The sequence below is a fragment of the Mytilus galloprovincialis genome, chromosome 9 (assembly GCF_965363235.1).
Source record: "Mytilus galloprovincialis chromosome 9, xbMytGall1.hap1.1, whole genome shotgun sequence".
NCBI lineage: Eukaryota > Metazoa > Mollusca > Bivalvia > Mytilida > Mytilidae > Mytilus > Mytilus galloprovincialis.
In genome coordinates, this window is record NC_134846.1 from 62,371,318 (window position 1) to 62,384,265 (window position 12,948).

Below are 12,948 nucleotides of genomic sequence, written 5' to 3' on the forward strand. Positions count from 1 at the left end.
GTTCTTTACAAATGTGTCCTTTAAAAAGTACAGAACTAACGTATTTTCATTCATAAATGTAAGTTCACTTCAACAAAGGAGATAAGGTCGTATTGACGTATTTTAAACACTAGAAATAAATAAATCAGTCATGCCCATACTATTATATTTCATTTAAAGTCTTTCAACTGTTAAAAATCCTGCAAAGTATTACGTCTTAGTACTTAAAATGGAAGCACAAAGACACTGCATATCATAATGACCAGTGCACTATGTAAACAAGTTGATGACGCATTGTTTGACCAGTCATGTTTACTAACAATAAACTACGACTTTAAATATTTCAAATACCGGAAAAATAAATAATAATTGAAACACGGTCGTAGTGATATAAAAAATAAAACGAACAATTAAAATGATAAATATATAGATGTAGTCATGGGTGAGCTTTAGGGAATGTGTAACAGTCCAACCGGAAACTTGATACAAATTGGGGATATAAAAACTGCCGAAGCTCAGTTATCCACAGTAAGATTAACAAAATACTGACAATGAGCATTCCGAGGCTAGTATTCGTTCTGGTATCTTTATCATATTACATAGCAGGTATGTATTAAAGCACTTGTATTATATTTTTCTCGATTTAATATCACAATCTTACTTTCCTGAGGTTCATTTTATCTTTAATTCATTTATTTATTCATACGCACAATTATACCCCAATGGATTTGATGGAATACATAAAATTATCAAGAATAAAATAATTCATTAAACATCACAGGAATAGTAACAGACTCGGTAGCAGATATAATATTATATGCATATCATGCAGTTGTTGAATCCACTCTCCTCATTGACCATTGATTTAAAAAGGAAATTTATATAAATAGAAAAAACATTGTTCAACATACATTTTGTACTAGTATATCATAAACATTAGTCTTTGATCGGATATGTTAAGAAATTGTTTGAAAACGTGGATATGAAGAAGACGATTTTTTCTACTGTCTACTTTATCTCATAATGCAAACTAAGAAATAAGAGGAGATATGTAGTTATTTGTGATAACATCGACCCTCGGGGATTGTGTTAATATATACAGAGACAGGTCGTCTTTACACCTTACAGGTCATATATATAATTTGTCTTTTAACATTAAATGCAGCGTTGACAGTAAAAATATCAATATCTTAACCAAACCAGGAAGGCTAATACATTGTTAAGAGAATAAAAGGTTTTAATATTACATAATCAAAGTATATAATATAACTTTTAACATTTTGTGAACCGTTAGATGTGTATTATGGTTACCATACTAAAATATAACATGTACATGTATAAAGAGAACGTCTGAATATTTCAAAAGTATTGAGGTTCATATTGGAGGATGGTAATAGGCTTGATTTTGGAATAAAAGTGGGTCACTGGATTGTAAATATTGTACCAAAGAATATATGTATCCAATAACATTGAATTCAGATACATTTTAGCTTTATTCTACTTAATAAATACCCCAAAAGACAATGAACGAATTGTAAAAGATCATGTTTTAAATGTCCAAAATTCTAACCCTTTTTCATATAAGAAAAGTTAATAAATACATCACATTTCGTGCTGTTCTGGATTTACCTTTATTAGGGACGCCCGGACCTGAATATTTTAAAACAAGGTATGTTTAAATACGCCGCAGTAATACATCCATATATAGATGTAGGAAGATGAAGTATGAGTGCCAATAAGACAACTCTCCATCAAAGTCACAATTTTTAAAAAGTAAACCATTATAGGTCAAAGTACGACCTTCAACACTGCGCTTTGGCACACACTGAACAGCAAGCTATAAAGGGCCCCAAAATGACAAGTGTAAAATGTTTTAATCTGAAATAAAATTCAGTGCATCCATATGTATATACTCTCGATTAGAACGGCAATTATTTATTTTGAAACAATTTGAATTTATACTACATGTATTTACAATTATATAACAGTATAATTTATATTTGGGTTGATAACAAAATAGACCCACAAGCATCCGTTAAGTTAATTTGAAGAAAATAAACAGTGAACTGATACTTTGATCTAACCAGGATGTTCTAAGACCTAAAAAGCTATATAACATACACGTGACAGTTTAATGACTTGAATATGCATGAGCGTGAACATATTATACGTCCGGTGACACATTTGATAAAAAAAAAATTATAAAAACTTGCGATAAAAGATATCTTAATTCATGTACATTTTAAAATTACCTTCATGTGAATTCGAGATTTGCGATACATTTTTTGATGCATACTAAAGATAAGTCAAATTACATATTTGCAGTTTTTGTCATCTCTATGTATTATTTGAAAAATAAACGTTCATGTGAAGAAAAAAAATAGTGATGTTAGAACCTCAAGTACAAACATAAAGCTGTGGTATTGTGACTATTGGTAAACACTTAAAAAGAAAATGTTGGTGAAGCGAACATGTCTCAAAATATGCATGCATTTAAAAACATTGTTCTAAATTTGAGTTTAAGGCACATATAAGATATTGGCCGTACAACTTTAATGAAAGTCCTCTCCATTTTAATTTGATTTTCTAATCTTATTGTTTTCGCTCTTGTAGCCTCCTTGAATTATAAAAAAGTAATTATTGAAACTATAAATCTGCAATATCGTCTTTTTATCATTCCTTTACCTTCCTTTTTTTTTATCTCAAAAAAGATGTTTATCCTCTGTATGAACAATATATTTATTTCCTTTTTTAGAATCCACAGAATACAAGAGAGTATGTTACTACACTAATTGGTCGCAGTACAGACTTGGCAATGGGAAGTTCCTCCCCAGCGATATAGATCCTTTCTTGTGTACACATATTATCTATGCATTTGGCAAACTCAATGGCAACTTGATACAGAAACTAGAGTACAATGATTATGAACTGTAAGATTTAGTTAACATCATTTAACTAATGAGTTTGATTGATCTTTTTTCAAGGGAAAAAGTATAGACTGGTATTAATTTGTTGGTGAATATCAAATACAGATTGAATATGTCGCTGAAACATACAAGACGGTGTTAAAAGTACAGGAATTGTCATCGAAATCATCCATACTTTAAAACTCAAATATTCGGATTTATAGATAAATTCAAAATTGAAACAATCCGTTTAATTTGGTAAACTACTGTGTTTATAAATTTATTTTGTTCAATATAAGATTCAAATGTGTTTTTCAAAGAAATGAATAAAGTTCCCTTAAGTAACCTCGAAATAGGATATTAAGATTATGAAATAAAGCGGAAGAAATCATTTGTATTTTAAAATTTCTATATCTATGACAGGTATTCTCAGCTAAATGATTTGAAACGACAAAATCCATCATTAAAAACATTACTAGCCCTAGGTGGATGGACCGCTGGCAGTGTAGTGTATTCTCAGATGGTCAGCACCCAAGATTCAAGGGCAGAATTTATAAGTTCAGCCATACAGTACCTGAGAAAATATAATTTCGATGGATTAGATATAGACTGGGAGTATCCGGCAAACAGAGGTGGTCAACCGCAAGACAAAGTCAACTTTGGATTACTAGTTAAGGTATATCTATTTTCATGTACGTAGTGGATTGTATAAAGTTTCAATACAAAAATGAAAATTAAATGCACAGAATATACTTCTTGATACACGTTGAGCCACCTTATTTGTGTACTTGTGCACTAACCGTTATTTTTGTAATATTGAGTCTCATTAACGCTTCCTCACTTTCTGAGTCGTGTTCATATTTGTTCGTAATTATTATTTTAGATTATATATGTTATTAATCATTACTTGACAGGAAATTAAAGAAGCTTTCGATGCAGAGTCACAGACCTCTGGATTAGTGTGTCTCCTTCTGACTGCTGCAGTGGCTGCGGGAAAATACACTGTCGATACCGCCTATGATATCCCCACAATGGCACAGTAAGCTTTATATACATACATGTATATCATTTTAGTATCACGATTACCAAGATTAAGTATAAACACTAGACCACAGATATTGTGTGTTGAGATCCCAATACGTTTCGCTTGATTTTGTGTGGACTTCTTTCTGTTATTTTGTTTTCTTTATATGCGTTTTGCCAAATTGTTTCCTTGCATTCAGTACAATGTATTCATTAAAAAAGGAGGAAAGATACCAGAGGGACATTCAAACTCATAGATCGAAAATAAACTGACAACGCCATGGATAAAAAAGCAAAAGAAAAGACACAACATAGAAAGCTAAAGACTAAGCAACACGAACTCCACTAATAACGTGGTGTGATCAGGTGCTCAGTAAGGGTATGCGGATCAAATTGTGTTCAGAACATTAGTTTTCTATGTTGTGGTATATCTTATTATGTTGAGGACTAATTCAATTCTACATTCTATTCAATACTATCAGATTATTACATGGCATTTTTCATATCGCATGTATTATCAGCCCTAGATTCAATATCAGCCCATGAGCCGCATGTCTCGAGGGCTGATATTGACCGAGGGCTGATAATACAAGCGATATGAAAATTGACATGTCATGATCTTTTTATCATATGCTTCAACAATGGAGAAAAATTCAGAATAACAGATTCATATATTGATCCTTTTACGTGGTTCCCAAAAAGAAGTTCAAAGAGGGAAAGTTCACGCACGTTGGACCACTTTAGTACATTCGATATGAAATCTTTCTATCCTATATATAATGAATCAACAGAGAAGAAAACATTTTAATATGGAAGTATCGACAAAAATTCAACAATGAAGATAATGAACAGTTTGGAAAAGTAAACTTTTTTTAAAGTAATTTTCTAAATTGTTTGAAGCTTTACAAAAAATGCATATATATGATAATTTGTTTGGGTTTTTTTTCCCCTGTTTTTTTTTATTATTATTATTTTACAGAATATACTTTCCAGTATCCAAATAATTGTTTTGTACACTACTTTGTAATGTTTTTCATTGAAAACGTAACATTTAGGTGTATTTTCCGGAATTTGCCGAGTATCACCGGAATGCCATGCGATAACGTTACGGAAAGGCATGTGATAACAACAGAAGAATGAGATAAACTTTTCATATCAGCCCGCTAAGCACCAATTCGAAAAATATGGGATTTACGTTAATTTAATGCTATTATCATACAGTAAAAATCATATGTTATTTAGTCTAAGTATATGATAATTATCAATATCATGTTGCATGTTTACTATGTTTATTTATTTTTATAGGTACATGGATTTTATCAACATTATGTCTTATGACCTTCATGGATCCTGGCAATCTACTACGGGACATAACAGCCCTTTATTTCCTAAGTCTGATGAGTACGGCGATCAGAGATATTTAAACATTGTAAGCTAAATTATATCCGGAAAGATTGGATTCATTAAGATGTCAATATATTCAATACATTTTTTTATTTTATTTTTACAGATCTTCTTATATTTTACATCAAGTTTAACTTCACGATAACCATTTATATCCTGATTTGTACATGTGTCACTTTTCTGCATGCTAATTTTCAACTACTGCATAAAGTCTTGAAATGACACATGATCTGGAAGCCAGCTTATAAATACCAAAAAAATAGCAATCTGGTTTTGAGAAAATATTTTATAAGCGTACTACCAAAACAAAATATACGTAGCACATCTACCCTAAACCTGTAATGCAAACTCGTGCATAAGTAAATTTGGGCTCAATATTGTTAACCATATTTCTCATTCAGAAAAGTTTACAAGCTACTACATAAATTAAATTAGATACCCATGCAGCAGCAGTAAGAAGAACATATGTTTCAGAAAAGTAAACATTTGCCGTTTAAACAGCCGGTTCTAATTCCGAATAAATGAGGAGAGAAGTAATTTTTCTTCTAATTGGCGCAAACGTATGTTTTATTTTTGGCGCAAATGATACCATGTAATTTTAAAACATGTGGCACAAACGTAGCATTGGAGAAAAAAAGTTGTGGCGCAAAAGGACGCATTTTTGGCGCAAACGGATCTCTCCCAAATTGGTCGGGTAACACTAAACAGTTGGATTATAAATAAGAGTTACAGATTATGTAAAACTTTGTCACCACGTATTGTAACAACTCGAATGGTTTTCCATGGTATAAACTAGTGATTTTTGTCAAAGACTTGAATATGATCCAACACATTCCAGATCAAAAACTTGGTTGAGTAAGAATCTGCTTATCTGGTACAGAGAGGACTATAACAATTGAACAAATAATTCAGTTTAATTTTTATGGTTTCAGGATTACGTGGCAAAGTACTGGAATTCATCAGGAGTACCGAAAGAAAAATTAATTATTGGTTTAGCTACGTATGGACGAACATTTACATTATCTGGTAGTCAGACAGGTATCGGAGCGGCGGCTAGCGGGCCTGGTAGAAAAGGGCAATATACCAGAGAAGCTGGTGTCATGTCGTATTATGAGGTATTTCATTTTATACTTTTTTCATTATCTTTATTTCTTGCAAAAACATTCGTAAATTTTGTTAGAACAGGTTTAATTGTTCCAATTAGAACGTGAAGTTTGTTTTTTTTTCTTCTGAAAAGAGCACGCACCATTGTGTTAACCACTAACAAAAACATCAATAAATCAATAAGTCCAGAAACAAATCTGATTTTCAGCACCGCCATATTTTAAGCACATGTTACAAAGACAAATCTACACCAAAATTCTCCTTGCAGCTTTTGCCAGTCTTTATTCTATTTTATTTTAATTTAGAGAATTCTTTCGTCTAGAGTTAAAAATCTTCCAATTCCAATCAACAATAATAACAAAAATTACAATGTAACTATAACTCATAGAACTTATTATTGTAACAGATATGTGCTCTTCAAGAAAGTGGTAAAGGCCAGACAGTGTACGACAGTGAACAGATGGTTCCATATTATACTGACGGTTCATTGTGGGTTGGTTTCGACGACGAAGTTAGTCTTGCAATTAAAGTAAGCATTCAGTTTGACTAATTATTCTTTTATGAAAACTTTATGAAAGTATGAAATCAGTAGTAGCAAAATATTTAAAAACAAACGCAGGGTAACGCCTATATTGTCATTTCCTTGTCAAATTCAGCTGTTAAAACATTTTTTTATTCAACTGAATGTATGGTGCACAACTTTTTAAACAGCAAATAGACGACGTGATATTGCTTGGCTAGAATATGTTCATTTTTCAGTGTAGAGAAATTGGTTGTAGACATTTCATTATACACAAAAAAAATTATCATAAAATGGAACGTGTTTTGTTAAGTCCGCAATAAAGTCAACTACGACATGAAAGTTAAATATACATGTACCAATACCAATATACATAATAGAGAGAAAAAAAAATAGCATGCCTTTTGTTAGAAGCCTCTAATAAGAACGTGCTATGCATCTGCCAAGCTCTATGATAGATTCTAGACAAGTTTGGAGAACATTTATCAAAAGGCTTTAGCTGACATTCATATTCTAATGAAATGCAAAACAAAAAGAAACTTTGATTTAAAATTTAGTACAGTGAATAATCAAGTCTGATATGTTTGCCGTTTATTTGTAAATTTATAGTTCATACAGTTTGAATCTTGATATAATAAATCTATGGAGAGACGAACATACTGAATAACAGATATCGACCAATGCTACTAGTTCCTGTTATGGTAAATAAGCATAGAAATTAATTGTAGCAAGCGCACTGTTTTGTGTTTTATTTCATGGTGAACATCAAATCTGCAGATTTATTCAAAATATTTCTATTGTTTATACAGATTGAATGGTTGGTGTCAGAGGGATATGGTGGTGCCATGGTGTGGGCTCTACCTCTTGATGATTTCAGGCAAACATGTTCTAAAAGTAATCGTAAATTCCCTCTTCTAAATACAATTAAGGATGGACTTATTATTGCGGAGAATGGTGGGACGCTTACAACTCCTGCACTCCCAACTGGAATGTTTACTGCAGTGCCGACAACATCAGGTCCAACGAAACAGGGAGGGTCTAGTTCAACAACGCAGGGAGGATCTGGTTCAACGACACAGGGAGGAACAAGTTCAGGTACGTCGTACAACAAAATGAACAAAAAAGGATAACAATTAATAGTTGTACAGAGCGCAAAATAATGACAATTGTTAAAATGAATCTTTTGACACCATCATTCTGAAATGATCTAAAAATGCTTATCAATATCCTATACATATTTCATAAAAAGACTTCTACACAATTATTATATTGAGAATCCTACTTAATAATAAAAAATGACTCTTTTTCATTCATTCTTTCATTATTTTTTTTAAATAGAATGAGCAACATTAAATCGAAAAAAATAAAGCACTCGAAATTTTTTCCAACATTTCTTAGTAAAGAAATTTAGTTGAAATATGGCAAAAAATTGACTTATATTTGTATCTTTTTATATTGCCATCTTAAAATACGAACATTCTAAGAGATGGATATAATTATTATAAAAGAATCATGGATACCCCATGTCTCCGACACACTCATAAAAATTTCAAAGAATCCAGATATATAACTTCAATCCACTTAATACAACCTCCTATTTATGGTAGAAATATTTTACATTCGTGGCAATTGGCTGCTGTCTGCTCTTTCTTCGGGTTAATGTCTCAGGCTTTGACAAATTTTCTGTTCCTAGTCTTTTTTCTACATGCGACATATGCATAGAAGTTACAAATGTTAGCATCTTCAAGCGACTCTTGTTACAGTATGATAAATATTATCAGGTTAACTATTTAAAGGTACGAGCTTGTAAGTTGTCAGGCAAATGGTTTTTTATCATATTGAACCAGATCGAACTTTTAATTGACACAAGCCTATTAACTCTTTCAAATCATTTCTGCTACAGCCTTATGGAAAAATAGACTTATCTTAATTTTAAAACATTTTACAGGCTTCCAATGTTCAGACAAAATCAGTGGACTCTATGCTGATCCAGAAGATTGTTCCAAATTTTATAATTGTGAAGGAGGAGTAGCTTTCCACATGAACTGTCCAACAAATTTACTGTATAACTCAAATAGAAAATACTGTGATTATCCCAGTAACGTAGTCTGTATCATACAAACCGATACATCAACTGAGGCAATATCGACATTTCCTCCAACTTCATCGTCTGTTTCACCAATAGTTACGTCCAGCTTTTATACATCGACGATTTCGTCTGATTCAACAACTTCGTCGTCATTTCCATCGACGTCTAGTATTCAAAAATCGCCTTCGACTAGTTCGACTAGTTCATTAGCTCCATCTCCATCCATTTCATCAACCCAAAGTTCAACCGTCACTTCCACATCCATATCTCAAACCTCAAGTCAAGATACAATGTCTTCATCAAGGACGCCTGGTACTTCAACAACCCCAACAGTCGATCTATCTCCTACAGGTAATTCAGATAATAACTTTTTTGTATTTTTACACCAGTTCCTCTATAAGGTAAAACAAAAAATATGCTTAACGTTTCTCTAATATCAACAAATGTTAAGTACATCATATCAGATTTTTAATCGATAGCCAATTTTATACTCTAGAAACCCTCGTACGATGTTAAAGGTTTCAACTTTAAATAAGGCTACGTTTCATTCCATGATAAAATAATGACTTTTACTTTTGTTAGGAAATATAGATGTTTATATTCAATTTGTGATCTCTAATTTCTTCTTGCAGCATTCTGTGCGTCTAAATCTATCGGTTATTATCCAGTTCCTGCTGATTGTAGCAAGTATTATCGCTGTTACCCCGGAGGCGCAGTACAAGGATCATGCCAACAAGGACTTTATTGGAATACTAACATCAACATATGTGATTGGCCAAGAAATGTTGATTGTGGTAGACAGACAACTTCTGCAAAAAGTACAATGTCAACAACACAGGAGCCTTTACCCACAAGTACCCTCAAGTTTTCAACAATAACAACAACAACCAAACCTCCAACAAGTATCATCATGTCTTCAATAACATCATCAGATTTAACTTCTACTACACAATATATATCAGTATCACGTACAAGTGTGAGTACGCCTGTCACAAAATCCAGTATCAGTACTATAACAACTCCGAAATCAACTACTGAATCTCCATCAATATTTCCAACGCAGACGACAATACATTCTTCGACAACGTCACAACCATTAGTTACAACGACGTCACATCAAACAGTACCTTTAGGTATGTACAACCAAGTCTTAAGATTGTGAAAAGTTAAATTATTAATACACTTTGAATACAACGTTAAAAGAATATTATACAAAAAAAATCAAACAAAATTTTGCGTGGATTATTTTTTTCTTCAATACAAAAAGATAGATGATATGGTCTGATATCCAATGAGACAATTGCTCACCAGAGACCACATGACGTAGGTATAAGAAAACATAGGTCACCGTATGACCTTCAAGAATGAGCAAAACCAAAACCACAATAAATGTAAATTAATTTTAAAATTACAAATGTATATCTATTGAAGAATATTTTGTACGAGCTTATATATTATGCAATCTTTACACTAAAAAATATACTAATATGTTTTTTTTATACAAAAAAATGATTTTAACAAAACAAAACAGACACCACTATAACATAAAAAAATAAATTGACAGAAACAACATGTATATCATTTTATTATAATTTGCATTTTGTATCAGTCAGTATCATATCAGATTGTATTTATGAATATTGTTGATAATGACATAAAGCACTTGTAGTTTTTATTTTTTTATTATTTTTAGATTTCTGTGTTGGGAAGGCTCTTGGGAATTATCCACATCCACAAGATTGTTTAAAATATATAACATGTGTAGGGATTACAAAATATATACGTAGCTGTCCTCCGCCATTGTGGTGGAATACTGAAACAGGGAATTGTGATTGGAAAAAAAATGTTGATTGTGACGAATAGTGCTGTTTTAATTGTGCGAACCAATATTGATTTGTGGTAGAAACTCAAGTCCTCAATTGGTAAACATGGGCCTAGTCAAACTGAAATCCTTATTATGGTGTTACTGCCATTCAATTTGATGAACACACTACATTATAAGATATAGATCATTTGTTTGCTGGTGTTTGAAAATTAATTTTAAGGATTTTACTTCATTTTTACATATTGCTTTGTAACTTATTAATGTTGCTGTATTGTTATTTATTTATATAAATGTTGGTTGATCTCTTGTTTAATAGTGCAATAAAAATTTACGGGTATTTTAAATCTAGTCTTATTTTTTTATCTGATAATAACAAATTCAAAGAGTAGGCGGCCAGTTTGAGGTTTTTACGCTATAAGTATTTAATGTTGTTGGTTTTTTCCTGAATGAACTGGTATCGAGCATCCATGATGGATCTTTCCCCAGAGTCATATGGCGTTTGCTCTTCAAATGGTGTGTCTTTAATTTTTACGGGTGACACATGTGGTGCAGGATCTGCTTATCCTTCCGAAGCACCTGCGATCACCCCCAGTTTTTGGTGGGGTTCGTGTTGCTTAGTCTTCAGTTTCCTATGTTGTGTCTTGTTTACTATAATTTTTAAGCTATGGCGTTGTCAGTTTATTTTCAATCTATGAGTTTGACTGTCCCTCTGGTATCTTTCGCCCCTCTTTTATATAGATATCCATTTATTTATCATTTTATTAGTAGTACATCGTTAATGCTATTATTAGTCACAGCTATATTAATCATTTTCATAGTAAAATATTAGTTTTCTTGTAAGTAGTCAATTTTTTTAAAAAATCCAAATATTGATATAAATCAGCTTTGACGTTTGTTTGTCTTGTCATTTTAAATCTTGATTGACAGTCGATCTGTCAAATTAAGAAACTGATTTATTATTTGATCAATTGCACATATATTTTTCTTTGCAAACGTGTATTCTTAGAATAAGGTCTGATTTCTAATTAGAAATCATTAAGCATGTATCTAAAAAAATAATTAATCGCTCATATCTGATTTGATTGATTTGATTTATCAAAATGACAAGAATAAATGCATATCATAATAAACTTCCCAGTATACCGTGGCAATATTTTAAATTCCATTTCTAGAGAATTTGTGTAATCTTTTCGCGTCATTGTAGGCAAGTTCCAACGCTCCTTAACATCTCTTTTGGTCTTTCTTCTCCGTCTTTTCGATGAATGATAACATTCGAAACGTTATCCTGATTAAAAATCCAGTGCTAACATTACGTTTTAACGTCCCTTTGGTATCTTTCGCCTCTCTTATATTATCGGATGATCCTAAGTCTTCATTCGTTATAAATGTTGTGGACTTCTTTTCAAAAATAATCAGTGGAATATTTCACTTAAGTCCCTCATCGTTAAAAAACGGTCAGTGAAAATTAGTACAATATGTCAAAATTTGTTTAACAATAAACTGATCAACGAAATATAAAATATCTATAAAGTTAATACTGAAAACTGAAGAAACCTTTTGATCCTCACAAAATTTAATCCTGGTATCTATGATGAGTTTATTTACAATAACTAGGTCGATGCAACTGCTGGTGGAGTTTTAATTCCCCGAGGGTATCACCAGCCCAGTAGTTAGCACTTCTGTGCTGACATGAATTGTCATTGATATGGTCATATTTATAAATTAACTGTTTACAAAACTTTTGAATTTTTGAAATAATAAGGCTTTTCTATCTCAGGAATAGATTACATAAGCTGTATTTGGCAAAACTTTTAGGAGTTTTGGTCCTAGATGCTCTTCAAATTCGTACTTTGTGTGGACTTTTTAACTTTTTAAGAATTCGAGCGTCAGTGATGAGTCTTATGAAGACGAAACTCGCGCCTGGCTTAAATACAAAATTTAATCCTGGTATCTATGATGAGTTTATTAACAATCGACATCCGACAATTAGAAGAAGAAAAAACACAGGACAGTAACCAAAAAAAAAAAACTATGTCACTCATTTTTCACTTAATCATACATATAGTTTTTGTGTATTTATGTATTATCACCTGTTTAC

The 12,948-nt window shown here is 31.8% G+C and overlaps 1 protein-coding gene across 1 annotated transcript; it reads left to right on the forward strand.

Moving 5' to 3' along the window:
• The first annotated feature begins 412 nt into the window (after positions 1-412).
• On the forward strand, positions 413-11,194 carry LOC143045550 (acidic mammalian chitinase-like). The gene is made up of 11 exons (XM_076218133.1): positions 413-585; positions 2,735-2,909; positions 3,309-3,561; positions 3,800-3,924; positions 5,214-5,337; positions 6,245-6,427; positions 6,823-6,945; positions 7,746-8,031; positions 8,885-9,376; positions 9,658-10,158; positions 10,719-11,194. Exons 1-11 carry the CDS (start codon positions 531-533, stop codon positions 10,886-10,888), a joined length of 2,487 nt encoding a protein of 828 aa, XP_076074248.1. The 5' UTR covers positions 413-530; the 3' UTR covers positions 10,889-11,194.
• The last annotated feature ends 1,754 nt before the right edge of the window (positions 11,195-12,948 follow it).

Coding starts and splice junctions, on each gene's coding strand:
- LOC143045550 (XM_076218133.1), top strand. CDS start 531: ATGAGCATTCCGAGGCTAGTATTCGTTCTGGTATCTTTATCATATTAC. Junction 586..2,734: donor TTTATCATATTACATAGCAG/GTATGTATTAAA, acceptor TTCCTTTTTTAG/AATCCACAGAATACAAGAGA. Junction 3,562..3,799: donor ACTTTGGATTACTAGTTAAG/GTATATCTATTT, acceptor ATTACTTGACAG/GAAATTAAAGAAGCTTTCGA.